At 38.6% G+C, this 19,119-nt stretch overlaps 1 protein-coding gene across 2 annotated transcripts in view; it reads right to left on the bottom strand.

Moving 5' to 3' along the window:
- Positions 1-319: 319 nt before the first annotated feature.
- Positions 320-19,119, bottom strand: part of SLC16A9 (solute carrier family 16 member 9) — a 20,742-nt gene continuing 1,942 nt past the window's right edge. Inside the window, exons 2-7 of one of the 2 annotated variants that reach the window (XM_026069955.1) lie at positions 15,514-15,573; positions 13,589-13,817; positions 4,530-4,673; positions 3,571-3,666; positions 1,575-2,483; positions 320-1,258 (exon numbers count right to left, since the gene is read on the bottom strand). In XM_026069955.1, the coding sequence (XP_025925740.1) occupies positions 1,080-1,258; positions 1,575-2,483; positions 3,571-3,666; positions 4,530-4,673; positions 13,589-13,817; positions 15,514-15,573 (1,617 nt within the window). In that variant the 3' untranslated portion in view covers positions 320-1,079. The remainder of the gene's footprint in view (positions 1,259-1,574; positions 2,484-3,570; positions 3,667-4,529; positions 4,674-13,588; positions 13,818-15,513; positions 15,574-19,119) is intronic. The other variant, XM_026069956.1, reaches the window with a different exon arrangement.

The following is a 19,119-nucleotide window of genomic DNA, read 5'->3' as shown; positions in this document are numbered from 1 at the left end:
TTCCATTCAGCTTCACCCTGTGCCTCTTCAGTTATCCCTTCCCTCCTCACCACTTCCTTGCTTGCTTTGCAAATGCCTCTCCTAGCTACGCCCATTCCAAAAAATGACAGAGCCGAGATGACATTGTTATCATATTATTCCTTTTTTTAATCAAATCTACCTTGTTGATATCTCTACTATTAAGCACAAGTTCTTTCCAACAAGTCCAACCTACTAAACTGGAGCTGTGCAGCAACAGAGGCCCCCCACCACTGCCAGCCTGTGGGTGACTTGCAAATGCTTAGGAACACCCACTCGTGGGCTTCCATGAGCATCTGTAACGGGAGATCTCCAGTTCCAATCTAAAGATTATGAACTTGCATAACCAAGTAAGCATTTCTTTACATGGTTTCAACAATCATATTTATTCCTTGGTTTAAAAGATTTTGGTTCAACAGTTTTATAAACAGACTTCACAAAATGTGCAAAACTTATAAACATAGCTCTTAGTTTCAGTGGTAGTAAGAATCTTTACTTTCATCATAAAGTTCACTTCAGTTATGTAACGTAAGGTTGGTTTTGTTCCCCCTCTTCTTCCCCCCTGCATTGGCACTTCATTTTAAATTGTAGAAACTTTAAAAAAAAAAAAAGTTAACCTAAGCGTGATATTACAAGCACCTCACCGCAGTATTACATTCTAATAAGGCAAATTTTTGTTTTGTAAAGTCTGATTGTGCAACTTAAAGACCTATAAAAGGTGACAGTAATGCCATCCTTCTCCTATAAGGATCAGGCCTTTATTTTTGTTTCAAAGTCTTTGTCCCCCTCCCCCCCTTAAAAAAAATACAGCTGATAATACAGCAGAATATACCCATTACAGGGTGAAAGGAAATTACAGTAGACAAAGGCTGAAAACACAGTGCATAGTAGACAAAATAAGACTGTTCTTTAAAAAAAAAAAAAAAAAAGGGATGGAACATCAAGCAACAATGGAATTTTTCTAGTGGAAGAGCATTTTTGGACTTCATAAATAAATGAAAAATTACTAAAATATTTTGTTATATAATATAAAAGAGGATGAAGTGTTTTCCAGTTGTCATCTAAGCGCTAGATGCAACTTTGTAGGAGTAAGTATTTGGAGGCAGCTTTGAGCTCTGATTGGTACAGGCATTCCAGCAGGGTAATGCTGCCAACAGCAAAAGAAATCCACCAAGTAAAACACAAAAGCCACTGAAATAGAATGCAGTGTCATATTCCTGTGTCCAGTCGTAAAACCAACCTGAAGGGTGAAAATAAAAGAGAAGAGCATCAGTGAAGAGTTAAATGTAACACAGCACTGCAAGGTAGAGAAACGCCATGAAAATAAAAGGCCAAATCTAAAATGCACTTTGTACACTTAGACATGAAATGTGCTTTCCATCAAAGAAGAAAACAGAACACAGCCAGCTTGCCCAGCTCAAGAAAAGCAATCTTTTCTAAGATTTTGATTTCATCTTTCCATTGTTATTAGGACCAACTAGAACTACTTGCATGCAAACTAATTGTCTGGTCCTGACAAGCTCATTGGAATTTTATAATATCTAACTTGACCTTACCTACAATAGGTGGTCCGAGGCTATTTCCAAGTCCAGCAAAGAACATTAATATCCCGTATGCATGTGTCAGCTTCTCAATTCCTACAGTCTTTGTGGTTACATATGGAAAAATTGACCAGTTTCCAGTCAGAAAACCCAAAATCCCAGAAAGCATCGCTAATGTAAGGTAACTTTTAGCAAATGGAATTGCAAACAAGGCCACTCCAGTCATTATTAAGGTAGATACATATAGATATAAAGTATTAACCCATTTAAAATCTGCCAGTATTCCTAAAGTAAGTTTGCCAACAGCAGTCATAATGCCTATAATGGAAATAAGGGGCACATGATAGTCATCTTCGCTGACGTTTGCACTTCTTGCTACATCTTCCATGAGCAGTGAAGGAGGAAATCCACCAATGTCAAAGAGCAAGATGGCAACAAAGAGAGCTGAAAATACTTTGTTCTTAAAAAGAACCACAGTTTCTTCCCAGTAGTTCAGATAGAGCTGCCACTTCCTTTTGGCAAGTTGCTTGCAGAAGTTTGTCTGTTCTACAACTTTCTTTTTATAAGTGTCTTTCTCATTTACATTTATGGGAGTTAACACATTCTTATTTAAAATGCTATCCTGTTTGTAATCAGGCACATTGTTCACACATTTTTCATCAATGTAGCCCTTTTCAAGGATGCTTATATTTTCTTCAACAGTCTTTTCTTTTTCATGATAAATGAAATATTGATCTGGGACTTTGTCTACGCATATTTTTTCTGGTGAAGGGGAATCAGATGACTCCAATGGTCTCATCAGACTGCCACATGCTAATATATTTAAAGACAGTGCACCAACTATTAGCAGACAGCCATCTAGTCCATATAGATCAATAAGCTCTCTTTGCAATGCTGCATATATAAAGAGTCCAACACTTGAGCCTATAAAAGGAAAATAAGATCAGTTTAATCAGAAGAGCTGAGAACTTCATTCACCAATAACAAGCTTTAACATTTCCAGCTCATGGCTAAAGTGAGCACAGGCCCATTGTAATGAATGGATTTCAACTCATGAATACAGAGCATTGTTTTTTCAAATCAATTTAAAGACAAACTTGAATGCAAAATGATTTACTGAAGACTGTCCCTAGGTTTTATTAAAATCATTTATATACTTGAGTGTTAAATGCAGGGAAAAATAATTATAAAATTTAGACTTGTTTTGTCTTCCATGTACTAAAACTAACCAAGGCTCAATAAGATCAGCCCTTGAGGAAGACTACCTGCAATCCCAGCAAAGTTCAAGGAACACTTCAGCAGAAATCTCCCTTTATTCCACTACGTGGATCAGGCATTGATATCCTGAAGCACTGACCRTACTGACCAGAACTCGCTTCACTAACAGCAACTTCAGAAAAGGGATCAGAGGAGAGACACCATACGACACAGAAAGCCAGGCACAACAATTTGCTTCCTTAACTACTCCCACTTAGTCCATTAAGTTAGCAATTACTCTCTGTGTAAAAGACAGCTCACAACCTAAGTTTTTAGACTTTAGTCTCCTTTTAGATAGGAAACAAAAAATGTAAGCCCAAAATTCAACTACTTCTTAAAAAGCACAACTAACATGGGATTATGACAATCCAGCATTTATGCCACCTGCATTTTCGGTCTCTCTCTCACCTCTGACCTTGTCTGAATTAGAAGAGGGAGAATAGGGCTCTGTAGCAGCTTTCCCCTGGTATTACACAAGACCTGCACGCAGCCCACGGTGCTGATGAATTTGCTTTCATTTTGGTGCATCTCCTTTTCCTGTCTGTATAGATAACCCACACCATACACCTGAAAATGCAGTTACTATTTTATCTGAAGCCTGTTGGTATATGTTCATTGCTACTGACGTTTTGACTTTAGAAGTACTTTGAGAAGTAACTGAGCAAAATATACACCTGATTTTTATTGTCAAGGTAATGATAGTAGCATCTGTCAGAGCTGAAAAGTCAAAAAGACTGAAAATTAAAAGCCATACCTGTTGAAATCAGACCAAGTGCAAGGCCTCTGCGTTTGTCAAAATAGTGGCAAGTGATGGTAACTGTTGCAGTATATAAAAGGCCACATCCAAGCCCTTAAAAAAAAAGTTAGGAATAAAATGTGCACCATACTCTGGGAAATGGAATGCCCCCATTTATTCCCCAGATAAGACAGTGTTGTCCCCCTCCTGCACTGTCCCACCTTCCCCCTCCCCGACCATTCCCAGTCTCAGAATCTGTGTGGAGCTGGCTCAGGTTTGAGGAGTTCACTAGCTCAGGCTCTGTGCTATGCGAAAGCAGTTATACAGCTTTCCGTCCAAGGGCTGGCCCTGGAAAACAGTACAGCTGCGCCCACATGGCATTGTGCCCGAGCTAACACACACTGCTGCTCCTTGCTGGCCAGCGAGGTGTCCGGATTCCTGACACAGTTAATTGCAGCCTTTAAACCACCCACAGCAGCCAACTGCACAACAGAGAGGCAGAGCACCACCTACTCAGAAAACAGCATTTTCATGCCTTTAGCATAGTGTTTTAAGTTCAATCCAGTTACGTAAAGAACAATACCTCTCCTTAATGATCTCTAATTTATCAAATTAGAATGAGTACATGACAACATTCCTAAAGAAATTTTATTCCTTTAAGATTAGCACTTCATGGCTGCAGAAGACATAAGGGGGAATCAAGCAGGTAAAATCTCAGTTCTTCCATCTCAAAGAACCATCTGTGTCAACAGAGGACAAACTGTTTTCAAACACTGACAGACATATGCATAGCCTTCATCTTTCACTACACTGTAAAAGTCTGCCTGTGCCCCCCACCAGAAGTTAGATACTCCTTGACAACTCAAGTGCCAGTGTCTATAACTGTGTCTGTGAAACAGCTTCCTTTTCCAGATTCATAAACCAAGACTCAAAACAATACAGAATAAGTCTCTGTATGAAGGGGAGGTGCTTCTTACCAACAACGATCCCATATGAAAGATACAAAAAGTATATATTAGGTGCAAAACTACTCATCATGAGGCCCCCAGCCACCATAAAGCCACTGAAGATTGCAACTGGTCGTGCTCCAAAAGATGATACGCATATACTGCAGACAGGACCTAGACAAAAAACACGGAAAATATTACTTATAAATAGCAGCACTACGAGTTTTAAAAAATCTCAGTCTATGGAAATGTTCTTTGCAATAATTTTTTCAAAATATAATTATATTAAAAATAACAATTCAGGACATTCACTTTTACATGATTCTTAAGAACAGTAAGTCATAAAAACATACAAGATCAGGTTCTCAAGAATTTTGCTCATCAATGCAAATCTGACATTGAGAACACTAAATTGTACCAGGGATGAGAGGAAGAGAGAGAAAAAAAAAACATTTGTTAAACAGAGGATAGTATGTATATACTGGACTATAAAATAGTTATTATAAACCTCCGGATTTACACAAAGTTTTTAGAAAGGTAGCAAAAAGGGTAGATCACCAGCCAAATTTTAACCAAACAGATACTTCGTGATAGGCAGACCCCCAAAAGTGTGTTGCAGAAAAGACAACATCTGTAGTAATCCTGATATAAGGTGAGATTTATAAAACTGAAATGGAAAATATTAACTTCTGCTCATAATCACAGTCACAATGCCACCTGGTGCTTATACAGAGAAAGTATCTGCTGACATAACAGGTAAAGACAAAGGATCTTCCCTGATTCTGTAGGGAATTAAATACCTGCCTTTCAGTATTTTACTAAATAAGTAAGTGTTTTACCACCTATCTTGGTGTTTATAGTAAAACTACAGAAAATTAAAGGTATTTCTTGAGAACATCCAGAGTAAGGTTTATGAAATTTGGAAGAGGTTTCTCCCTCTCCCTACCCCCCAATATTTCTTGGTTGGTTAGTTTTTCATACAAGAGCAGATTGCTGGTAATGTTCCTACTCTACCTCTACTCAATCAATTTTTCACTTGCAGCAGTTGTAGAACAAGCACTTATTTTCAGTTGTGGGATCTGGAATACACCTTTTAATCTGAAGCAGTGTGCAAGTTTGGTGTCCTGCATAAATAAGTAACTAACAAAGTACTTGGTTTGCAAAGAAAAATCTCTTATCTGAAATGCTTCAATTCCAAAAGTTCATAAACAGACTTACATATTAGCCTTGAGATCCTAAACTTGCCCAACTACGAACTTAGAATTTTAATACGAAGATGAATGAGATTATTTAAAAGACAAAAAAAAACTCACAACATTTGGATCTCACTCACATTGATACAAAGACCTTCCATGGTCAACRTCACCTGCAAAAGCAGTATCTTAGGAGTTTGCCATTTGTTATTGGTCCTCCCTGACTCACACATATCTAAGATTCCCGACAGATGGGAGGTGAGCCCAGAGGGGTGATATAAGGTGAACAACACTTGGAACTGATGACGGTGCTTGCCCAGGTTTGCAGACAGGAGCAAGCAGCTGGGAATGTAGGCAAGGTTTTCATGTGGTTACCAGCCATGGGACAAGCAGTTCTGGCAGGCAGGAGCACAGATTTGTTTGCAGGTGAATCAATCCTCAAATACAAGGCAGGTCAAAACCTTTGCCCCACACAAGAGCCATTTGTTTAGGGAATTTAAAGAAGAGTTTGAATTAGGGTTTTTCCAGGTAAGGAGTAAGAGCTAAAGAAGAAACAAGAAAAATTTGCTGGAGAAGTTGGGTTCATCTGAATTTTGGAAAATATAAGAAAGGGAGAGGTAAGCACTTGCTGCTTCTCAAGAAACAGCACACTGTGGAGATGAAAGTTGGCCAGAACTGCAGAGTAACTTGCTGAGAACAAAAGCTGAAAGTGTTAGATTGTTGTTGATTCTTAGAATTAATTACTAGAACTGGCAAATTAGATGGTATGTTTCTTAAAACCACAGGATTTTAAAAATAAACAAAGGATTGAATCTGTATTGCATAAAAAATCCTTCYACACTAAAAAAAATGTTAGGCAGTGATAACATAATTGAATTAGGGAGAGGAATTAGCTCTATTTTTATCCTTTATTTCTTGCCTACTACCCTGCTAAAACAGGGTAGTAGGAAGTCCCTTCCATCTGCTCTCTACATTTTTACACATTCTTCTTTCAGAAGATCTCCACCCAGCCTGTGGTGGTACTGCTAGAGATTGCACTGCTTGCGCTAGAGGATCTGCAGTAAGGCAGGACCCTCCAGTCCCAAGGCAGAACGAAGGTGACACAGAGCTGAAGAACTTGTCTTCACACTCTTGACAGCAGTGCTCTCCTCTGGAACACCATCAAAAGCGCAGAAGGTACAAAGATCTTTTTGCTCTGTCTTCAAGGAAAAGAACCTGCACAAAACTAAAGAACCTGCTCCAATAAGATCAGTATTAATGTGTCATCTCACACAGCAAGAGATTTGGCAGCTCAGCAACGGCCCCATTTGTAAGAAGAAACACCAAAATAACTATTACAATAGTTATTACAGGTCTCGGGGATGAGAGGAAAAACAGCTCTGTCTTTCCCTACACCCAAGGCTCTACTTTCACATTCCCTTCATCATACCATAAAAAAAAAAAAGTCACAAAAGAGAACACTGCAATATGTAGCAACTTTGTCCCTTTTCCTGCCTCTTTGCCTTTCGTCTCTATTTCCTAAAGAGCTCGCATTTTTTCCTAACAGACACAGCACCTTTGATTATTGCCATGGCATTTTTACAGGAGTTTACTGTACACAAACATGTTATTCTCTACAAATAATTCAAGCACAATGGGTTCAGGGCAGTTAAATCTGGTCAAACATCCAACTTTCCCAGAGTGAGACAGACTTGCTCTGTGAATTCCTGCCCTGTGGACTTTGTTCAAAATGGACTCTTACTTTCTCAAAGAAAATGGCTCTTCAGGCAGTATAAGGGTTTTTAAGTTGATAGTATTTCAGAAAGATCCTTCCACTGATAACACATTTCTCACTGCAGTTTCGACCAAGATAAAATAAAATCCCAGTGGCCTTCCTCAATAGGAAGCATAGAAAGTGTCTTTTAAGACAGTATTTTCTTCAGTTTGCTAAACAACTCCAAGATTTATCACTGGTATTAGCATGATATTTGAAGATATTTATAAATATTTACCTCTGATACAAAAAATCCCTAGGGCTTTTTTCCTTCCAAACCATGTATTTTAGAACTAGAACAAAATCTGTCAGAAGGGATATCAACCCAGTTTATCTGAATGGCAGCTAACTCTAGGAAGAAAACTGTATTTTTCTCAGAGGTTTAAAAGTCAGCACAGGAACACCAGTGTTGTTCTGCACATGACCGTGTAAGGCTCAGCAGCCAGATAATACAAATACCAGGTTCTGCAGGGAAGTGGTCAAGGGGCTCCCTAGACCAGATGGAAAGAATCAACAGAAAGAAGGACAGGCTCTCACAGCAGACCTTGATGCAGAGAGATCAAAGAGGAAGAACTCCTGGGAAGGTTCAGCTGTACATAGATATTTTCCTTAGGGTTTTTTTAAGAAATAAAAGACTTTACCCTCAGTGAGACCTGGATGTTACAGTCAGTCCTTCGCGAGATGTGAAAACAAGCCATCTGCTCCCACACAAGAATTTTATAACTACCATGGATCTTCTGACCTCTGTAGACACATTCCTTGTGAAGACGATGCTTCAGTCTGCAATTTCACTATATTTTTCTTTTATGGATATCAAGAACCAACACTCTCTTGCTTCATCTTCTCACATGGAGAGAGAACTTTGTGCAAACTAATATTCTCTTCCTCCACTCTCTCATTTCTAGGGTCCTCCCTCCTTCAGCTCATACACACACGAGACCATTTACTAAACAAACAATACTGGAAAACTGAGTTCTTTTTCTTATCACGTGCATTAATCTGACCCATCCTACTTGCTGGTATCTGTCCGAGCCTGCAGAAACTGTAGAGTCGATGCAATACTCATCGTCTATATGCAAAATCCACTGGACATAACAAAAGAAAATTTTTGCATATTGAAGGCATTGCTAAAACCAGTTAGTAATAAAGAAAAATCTCCAAGTCTTTGTACTTTGGGCAAGAGTATTAGATCATAAAAAACTTTTTACACTGGAGAGCAATCCAGTTCTGACTAATTGAAAAGACTGCTCCTTTCTGACAAAGATATTGAACGAACTGGGGCCCTATTTGGAGAAACTACTTCTTTAGGAGAACCCCCCCTCCTTCCTTCTGCTGTCTTCTCCCCCCCTCCACAAACTATGTATAGCTTCCATAGATTACAGTGGGAGCTGTATACATGTAAGACTTTTGTCCAAAAATCTATAAATGCTGGAAAGGTCTTTTACAGAGTTGTAAAAATACTGCTTGAAAACACAAAACTATGCTTTTTAGACATTTAATACTAAATGCCTCAGAACAGCAAAAACACTTACCATGTTAGTTTATTAAGACATGCCTTTCAAGAAAAAAAATCTTCCCTGTGTTCTTTCTCCATTAATAAAGGGGAATGGGAGACCTATTGCTGGTGTATCCTGCAATGCCAAATACTGTGAAATCAGCTTTTACTATAAACAGCTGTGGTGCCAATTAGAGATGCCAAGGTCTTTGTCTGTTTTGGTTTTAACGAGTATAACATGGATCTAATTTAATTTTGAGCTCCAAATGGATGTAAAATTAAGAACACTTGGTGTAGGAGAAACACAGGACTTCCAAGAACATAATAAATATTCTCCTCAGGCCTGGTAAAACAACTAGGCTAAACATGTTAAGCCCTTTTAATTTCCTCCTATATGGCAGGCTCAATTCCCCTACATCATCCTGGGAGCCATCTGCCTCACCTATTATAGCCTGAAGAGTATTAACCAGAATGATACCTAGTATCACAGAGGAGGTCTCAACACTACCCTGTACAACGACATTGATGCTTTCCTTTCTGTTTTTAGCCACTTTTCTTCAATACACCATAAGGTCACATCACAGTGAGTTATAACTAACATCATCCTGCACAGCAACGATCCACCAGACCCCTGGCCCAATCCCTTTTCCAGCCGATGAGCTCCCTAGCTTACGGCAGAACATTAGCCTTAGCAACCCTGCCTGCTTTACAGGCGAGAGGACAGAAATGGAACACAGCCTACTAGGAAACTCATCTCAATAAACAAGGAGCTGTACTGGGTTTCTATGTCTCAAATCTAAGTTTAGCTCTCACACAAGTCAGAAGTAAACACTGTAGAAAGGACACCAATTCAGCAAATGTAAAAGGACTTACCAGCATCAGCCACTTGTAAAAAATGTTTAAGACTACAGTTATGGAGGGAAGTGGAGAAGATATACAGAAACTTTTTTCTGAGCCATATGGCATACATAAAAAGACATATTTTTCTTTTTGGTGTAATTACAGTACTGATTAGCAAAGTCACTGGACTTGCCTCCCACAGTTGCAGAAGATCTAATGTGATTTTTCAGCTCTGTCAAGGAGAAAAATCTCCTGTAGGAAAAAAGAGGTTCTATTACTTGCTATACATAGTTGCAAACCCACCATAACTGCCATTGTTTCTCCAGTCTGGCCTTGACAGCATCAGAAAGGTGATGTTAAGTTGGAGAAGGCTCACAGAAGAGCCTGAAAGGTAACTAAAGGATTGGAGGACTCCTGGATCAAGAGGAAAGATACTCTATTAAGCTACAGGCGTAAAAGAAAATTTAGAAATAATTTGATTGCAGTCTCTAGACACACACAACACTTTTCTTCTGGGATGCTTCAAAACACACCACTTAAAGATAATATCGCCCATCAGCTGAAATTAAAACTGAATAACTTCAATCATAAGATTACATACTTTTAAGGAGGGAAATAACTCCCAAGAAGAGTTGTAAGAGATGAAAAATACAACAAACACGTTATAATTCAAATGAGAATTACAATAATTTCTCCATGCAATCTGGATCGTTTTAAAAGTATGAATACTTGAAAAGTACATGTCTTTGGACAACTGTATCAGACATTGAAAACCAAAACAAGGAGGAGAAGGGAAGAAACAACAACTAGTAGAAAAGTCAAGTTAGGAACAGTAAGAGGCAGGGCGACCACTGAAAGGGTTTGTGGTAAAGCTGTCCTTCTATTACCACCATTCATTCATTCATTCATGTGCAATATTGCCGTGGAAATCAGCTTGTTTGGGGAGACTGTTAAATTGAAGTACATTTCACACATATGAAAATATGGTAATTTAGAAAAATTCACTTAGTCTGACCATCTACTTAACAGGCTACAACACACAAGAGTCCCATCTTGCCTATAATACTGGAACCTGCAATAGCAGAAATGATAACAGAAACTGGTTCTCTTTTTTGGTATTCATGACTGCAATATGTTATGTCAATGTTTTGCACTAAAACATATGCACTCTTTAAACTAGTGACTAGGTCTGAAAAAGACCTGCTTTGAAAACAGCATGAAAAACAAAGTCTGTAAGAGATTACATGTTTCATGAACTAGGCTGAAACTGTACCCTATACAAATTAAGAACACTAATCTATTGAAGGCCTTTGAATTTTTAAGTGATAGGAGAGCAAAGCATTTCTAACAAATAAAAAAATTTAAGAACCATATCTTTTCATGTGCTTTCTAGTAGTACTTACAGCTCTTAAATGAGCTGCTATTAAATGAAAATACATTTAGGGAATTACACTCTTTCATATTACTTTTAAGCCAGCATGAAAGCAATCCTATGAGCTTCTCAGTGACTCTTACACCACGTATGCTTCTTGCACTGTGAAGGGAGAGGAACAGATCTCTCACATAGAGGGCACAGAAGATATGGTACAGTTGCTCATTTCTTTGCAAGTTAACCATCCTTCTCATAGACACGCGTATTAAAGAGCATCAATTCCATTCTTTTAGTCTTTGCGAAGTTCCCTCCATAAGGAGGAACTTCCTCCTTATTTGCAATAGAAAGCTTTTATCATCAAAGAGGTAAAATTTATTCTCTCAAAAAAAATGATTTCATATGAGAAAGAAACAGGATTTTCCCCCTATTTCCTACTATGTCCACCCAAATCAACCAGTAATCATTATTATTACTAGGTTTGTATCAATTCCAGAGTGCAAGTTTTAAATATTTCTATTTAAGGAGGCTTGGGGAGTTTTCCAGAGGTATAGTAGTGTACCAAAAAGCCAAGAAATTCTAACATGTGAAGGGCAGTCTAGTCTTAGGTAGTGGTTACGATACTAACAGTGTCACTCCAAAGAGTATTAAGTAGAGTTATTAGGGTCAGATGCCAGCTTGACAAGACAGTAGGTCTTTCATTTCAGGTACAGCAGGGAACATATATTTTGTTTTCAGTCAACCCTCTGATCGATGCAAAAAAAAAAAAAAAAAAAAAAAGAGGTCCTCAGTGTGCTTTTCTTTGATGGCCTTATAAAATAGAAATGATCATTAAGCCAAGTGCTTTCTAATTCCAAACTGAAAGAATAAACACACTCTGACGGACAGAATTCCTCCCATTCCTTGTCAAAATTTCAAGTGATTTAATTACTCTATACCAAAATGAATTACAATAACACTTTTTATTTGTATTAAACAGTCACAGAAGTTGCATTCGTTATAAAGCACAATATGGACAATTACAGCAGCTAGGCAGAGGGAATTAAAATCTGGAAACTAGTATGGTGTTGACATAGTAGAAAACGGGCTGAGGCTCTTTCCAGAGGAGTGACTGACAAACAGCTGTGAGCCAGAGACTTTTAGTCTCCAGAGAGAAGGTTTTTCTTCACCCCTCCTCTGGCAATACCCTTCTGCCTAGTTTTTCTTCAGTAACTATCTTGTTCAGCCTTTTCCTTCACTTCCTTCTCTCAGTCAAATTCATTTAGGTCTTAATTCTTTAAGGCACATGCATTAATGTCCCTAAAATAGGAAAGGAGTATGCGCTGAGTATGATGGAAGAGCAACCTGCATTCCTGTGTCCATTTACATCCTGGGACTGAAGACTGCTTTCTTGCGGTTAGCGACCCACTGCCTTTGCCCATTTCTGTTCTGTCTAGTGATATAAATCCCTAACATGAGTGTAACACCAGCATTTCCCCAGCTATACAGTCATAGAAAGCAACAGGTCTTTATTCAGTTCTGCATCACCATTTGAATGGCAACTCTCTTTTAAGGAGAGATTTCCTCAGAATCTAGAACTGGATTTTGTCCATTAAGTTACTTAATTGCTTTTGCCCATAGAAATTTCTCTCCTGACAGACAATTAAACTTTTGCCAGATTCAGTATAAAGATAATGGTTTCCATGGTGACTCTTTGACCAGCAGAAGCTAGTGGTATTACCCTGTACAATATCCATGTTCAATATTAAAACAACAACAACAAAATGGATCTATGGACTTCCAAAGTGGTGTTTTACTTCCCCCAAACCCTGCTGTTCCTCTTCAAGCAACAACTTCTTACTGAAGAAAAGCTCCCAGTAAAGTTGTTTTACTTAATGTCACTGTTATACATAACTTTCTAGGCTTCAAAGGGAGTTTTTTTTCTTAAAACAGTGAAAAAGAGCCCTTACCCACCCTAACCGGCAGTTTTATTTCTGGAGCTTAAAAAGGAGTAACTAGTTTATTAATTGACCTTTCCTTTTTCCTTTTCAAAAACTTGTGACACTTTAGGCTAACAGTTGCTTTGATTTTAAAGATACTAATGCAAAAATTAGTCCCAAAGCCTCATTAAAAAAAAAAAAAGAAACTCAATAACAACAAAATTATGGTTCCATTTCTCAGAGAGAGTTTGATATTTCTTATTCAAATAGAATAATTTCAGATTTTCTGAGGGTAATATTTTTATTGCTCTTTTACCATTGTATTTTTCATATTATGTATAGTAGAACTATTAATGTAATTGCTCTTAAGCCATCTTGACCTAAGACAAAAATGCAGTGTCCTCATTCACCTTCCTCATTTGCAGCTGTCTTCAGTATAATTCCAAAAGCACCCACAGACCAAAGCATCTATTATAAAGAAAACATTACATTTTAAGATATATACTGCATCTACACTTACTGGCAAGCAATCCGATTCCATTTGCTAGCGATCCAACCCAAGCAGTCTTGCCTTTCCCTTCTCCAAAAGCATCCAGCCATTCTACATACAAGACTCCCACCGCCAGCGGTGATCCGTAACACAAGAACTGAGTAAAGAAGGAAACGACAACGATCACCCAGCCCCAGCCACCATCTGGTGGTTTCCGAAATACCATCGTGTAAGATGAATGTAGATGTACACGCAGATCCTGTGCAAACAAAACAAGAAACAAATAGAACACAGCATTAGAAATATGACTGAGCTAGGTTTGCTAATACAAGTGAGCTGTACAGAGAAGTACACATTTAAACAGAGGCTTATTGCCAACCAATCTTCAAGCAATATATACAACACAGTATACAGCAGTGAAAATAATATTACCATTCCGTACTTTTACGTCTTCTGCATAACACAGGAACAGTACATGAGGCATTAGTAAGTCATACATACCTCAGTATTATATTACTGAAAAGGAGAACTTCTCATTTTCCAAGTGTTAAATAGGCTTTACAAAGATCTCAGGCATTAATATACATCATTGTTCAACAAAGAACCATGTGGCCACCAGCTGTTAAGCGCCTTGGCTATCCTGAGTGAATTGTATAAGCTCAAAGGACAAGAAAAGGCACAAAATATAAAATGACCACAAAAAATAACGTAAATTAAAAAAATTGAAAAAAATCATAAATATAAAAATATTAACTCAAGGTCAAGAAAAAAATCTGTACTTAGTTCTATTCTCATCTCTCAGCAGAGTACCTTACAAGGTTTAACAAGGTATCTGCCATCAGACAGTGTACTCTGGGAGGGGCAGGCCAAGAGAAGAGAGAAGCTCACACTATGGAAGTAGTAACCAATCAGTACTCTTCTCTGTGAACAAGATGAAGTGTAGAGGAGTGATGCCTCCAAAATGACTTTGTATGCATTAGTCAGCCAGATGAGCTCTAAAATTGTATACAGGTGTGGTTTGTATGCCAAGCCATGATGGTATTACACACACATACACGCATGTACGCACATGCAGGTCTCCTATAAGCTGTTTCAGTGTCTGCTCTCTGCACAGTTTGCATACATCACCCAAAGCTCAGCTACACGCCCGTCCCCAAACATCATTAGACTTTTGCCCTGTTCCTAAAATGCCATCTACTCCTTTGGAAGGCAAGATCTGTCATCCACACAGATGGCTTTTAATAACTGACTGTCCTGACACCCTCTCAAGACTAGTCTGTGAATGTAGGGACTGGGACTTAAATAACATTTAGCAAAGAATTTAAAAGTTTTCTGGACAAACTGCTTTGGAGTTAGGATGGTTCCAGTCATACATTGAGAGTCCCTGTGCACACAACTAAGCTGCCTTCCCTCTCTGTAGCAAGCAATCTGCTCAACTGAGGATCATAGAACCCATGTTCTTTCTGTTCCTGGCTCTGCCACTAAGACATTCTCAACAATTTTATTTCCTTTACCCTGTAAGATAGAGGCAGATAAGATTTCACCCTGTTTACTTTACGACATGCTCTTAAGGACTAGCTTCACACACTACAGCTTACGCATTAAGAGTGCTGCAGTAGAAGTTCTGCTCTAGGAGATCCCAAGAGGCAAAGCAGAAAAAAGAAACAAGTCTCACTGTCTGTTTGATTTACAACCCCAAGGAGACAGAATTCTTGAACTTGTAATTGGAATGGAAAAAAATGACTGTTTTACAAAGGTATACGGTGTAAATGAGTAGACAATAACAGAACTTTCATTCAAGTTCCCTGTACTCTTAGCATGGGCACTTTTTAAGAATTTATATTGAATACTTACAAAAAGCTTCTGTACAAAGTTTTTAGGAACAGTTACTATAGAGACATGAAAAAAGCCAGTTCCAGTTCATAGATACACCTAAATGTTACTTAGATACTTACAGAAGATGACCTAGAATCCTTCAGCTCTCTTACAAGCGTAGCTTCACGTGGCAATTCTATCTGCAGAAAGAGAGAAGCAAAGTAAAAGTTTTTAGCAAAAGCACTGCTGCAACAGTAAAAACAACTGTGGAAAATTGGTATCTTCACACTAACTTACTTCTTTTTAATATCCTTTCAGAGGAACTTCAGAAGTAATCAAGTTATCTCAGTGGAGAAATACTGACTCTCCCTCAATTCATCAACAGCTGACAGCAGCCTTGGGCCCCAAAATAACAAAAACATTGCCTACAAACATAAAATAAACTTTGACTATTCTAGGTCCTTTTAGGAATCATTTACAAGGTTTTAACATACTGACAGACCTTCAAAATACAGTATTTTCAGTTATAAATGTTATCATGTTACACACGTTCCAGTTATAAATATAAGTTCTGATTTACGTCCTCAAATGTCAGAGCAAATGTTTATGTTTCCCTTGATTAGATTAGATGCAAGGGTGACAGCAGGCATATACAAAAATCATGCCATGCCTTAAAGTAGCAAAGCATTAAAAAGCTGCTTACAGGTACTTTCCTACAATAATAATCCTTAAAATTATTCAAAAGGGGTCCTCTCCTTTCTACATAAAATATCTAAATTATATACATATAGTCACTGTACATATGCAGCTCTCCTTGCATTAAATAAGTATCACTTGGCTTGTTTTGTCCCTGACTGTAGTAAAAATGGTGAAAATGTGTAACAGCTTCAATAAAGGGGCACTTCCACAAAGACAAAAAAAGAAATAATTCAGAAAAACAGTAAAATAACAGAAACAGATGGGGAATAATCCCAACTCATATTTGTTTAAAAGGTAATCTTTAAAAAACAAACACATTTTAGCTGTTATATTGATTTCCATTATACTGAAGCTCTAACATTTGACATAAAGACAACTAAGTTAATTCAGTTCTGCAATTCCAGACATTTAACGGAGAGGAAAAAAAGTCTTGTAGTCTTAGGTCTTTTCTAATAGAAATACTAAAAAAAAAACCCAATCTGGATCAGCTTCTCATCTGCTGCAAGTCTGCATAGCTTCACTGACTTTAACAGAGCTCTGTCAACTTATGCCAGCAAAAGATCTGACCTTCCACATCCTGAAGTCTCCTATTTTGCACTGCAGACATTTTCTGCATTTTTCAGTTAAAATGACAGGTTTTAGATAGCAAAAATATCCCTATTTTCTAAATACATCAAACAATTTACAATCTGTAATTGCTAAACACAAACTGAAATTCACCATCATTTTCCTTGCAGAAATCATCCTCGAAGTGAAAAACAGATCTGTGAAGTCCCAGAGTTTGTTTTTAAGAGCAGCCAAGGCCTCGTCTTTCCTTCCCTTTTTTGCAGGTTGCTCCTTTACTCACATCACTGGGTATCTATTACCTAAAACAAGGCATATTTTCTAACTTCCGTGAAGGCATTAAGTCCTCCTGAAGAGAGCACAGGAGCTGAAGGTCCTGGGCGAGGATCCTGTTCCCTCAGCTACGATACGTGGTTAAAGGAGTCCCAGTGAACCAAGCTGCTGTTGTGACCATGGATATCAATATACCTTTTTACTAGTACATTATTTATTTAATGCTTTCCTGAACAGGGTAAGTTGTAGTATAAATATTTAGCAACAAGCACGAGAGTTGACAGTAGGAACCAAATCTCCACTACTCCCATCACTGCCTGTATGGAGATCTCATCTGTGCATCTACTTGGCAGGGGTCCAAAGTTTCTTATACTATTTTCTATCTCTATTCAGGAAGGAGGACACAGACTGTACAGAAGATACACCTGATCATCAAAAAAAAAAAAAAAAAGAACTAGTTCACACAGAGAGTTTTCTGATTTGTTTTTTTTTTTCCTGGACCAACAAGGAAAACTTTAAGAAGTATGGTCCCGGAAAGAGACAGACAATTACGGATTTAAGATTTAGGTGGGAATCATTTCACAAATCTTACTGTTCACACAACATAGGGATGCTGTGTTGGACTCCCAGGAAATCTACTCACTTCAGAGAAACAGAAGTGGAGAAATAAAGCATAAAGAATTAGATATCAACTGGAAGTTTAGTCGGACAAAGCTTTTCAGTGAGTTGTACTCACTGTGAATAAGAATCAGAGGAAGAGGGCTGTTTGATTAAAGTCTTTAAAAAAAACACAAAAAACAAAGCTAGGTCTTGGACTAAAGAACAAACCGAACAATAACAGTTTTAATGTGGAAAGACAGTGGTGTCTGGCTATTTTCTTATATACAACCAGTTTTATCACAATGCTAAGCTCTTTTTCTATATATGTTAAAACCTGACCTAAAGATGACAGGAGAGCACAAAAAAAATTGACCTAAAGAACATGAATATGATAGAAACACTAGCCCCCAGCACAGAAACTTGTATTAATCTGTGGCAAAGGGAATCTTGAGAAAGACAGTAGTGAAATGAGTGTTTTCAGTTTATTTGTGCAACTAGAGCCTTGTTAAGTATGCTGTTTTCTGTGAACAGCACATGGCTGCAAAGAAAGCTGTTGTCAGCAGAATCAGTGTGTGATTAACACTCAACTATTCCAGTTTTGCAAGGCACTGGTACAAACTAAGACAGTACCAGCCAAAACTGTAACGTCCTTCATTTTAAATTAGATTTCATTTAAATTTCTAATTGTTTTCCAGTCACTCTTCTAATTATAATCTCAAGTCAGTGCTACGCTTAACTTGCAAGTAACACTTAAAGCATCTGAACAACAACAATGCATTACGCTTATTTCTAATGTATTCATCACACAAATATCTGAACATCTTCACATATACTGACATTACGGTCTAAGCCTATGCATTCTGTTAAATGCACTGAAAAAGATGCATCTGTATTTTGATTATGTCAGACTTCAACTAGTGTTCTAACTATAGTAACTCCCCACGTTTAAATACTTGTCTTTAAGCTCTTTTACACTGCATATATACTTTTTCCTCTCAGTTCTCAGCATTCAGCTCTACGCACTTCTTATCCTCATCTACGTTCCCTTTTGTAAGTTATATAAGAGGCTCACCAGCACAAATATTTCGTCCCGTTGCTACCTGATGAAAGAAGCAGCGTGGAGTTTAAAACAAAGCACCAGAACAAAACTAACTGACGACACAGAAATGATTCTCGCTGTGCAAAGTCCAGGTGCAGCAGCATCAGCACAGCGCGCGGACGAGCTGGCCCTGCACAGATCAGTCCGCTCCGCAGAACCAGTCCTACCTGTTTGCAGAGCCTCGCTGCCCCAGAAGGGACGAACTCCCCCCCCCCCCCGAAGCACGGCCGACTGTCCGGCACTAGCACGCATCCATGCGGACAGACGCAAGCCCGCGGTACTGGAGAGAACCGGCGAGCTGCATTTAATGGGAGCAAACCCCTGCGCAAAGAGCAAAGCGCAGCCGTGCGCGGCCGGACCTGCAGGCGCTCCGCTGCCTTGGCGCCCGCTCCGGTCGGTGCCCGCCGCCTCCGAGCCCGCTCCTCGGCCAGGTGCCTGGCAGCACGGATGCGCTCTTATACCCCGAGCGCCGGGTCACGCGTGACGCCCTCCGGAGCGGGCGCGGCGCAGC

Source organism: Apteryx rowi, unplaced genomic scaffold (genome assembly GCF_003343035.1).
Source record: "Apteryx rowi isolate R43461 unplaced genomic scaffold, aptRow1 scaffold_30, whole genome shotgun sequence".
In the NCBI taxonomy this organism is placed as follows: Eukaryota; Metazoa; Chordata; class Aves; order Apterygiformes; family Apterygidae; genus Apteryx; species Apteryx rowi.
The sequence above is the reverse complement of the archived record's forward strand: the minus strand, read 5'-3'. Positions and strand labels throughout refer to the sequence as shown.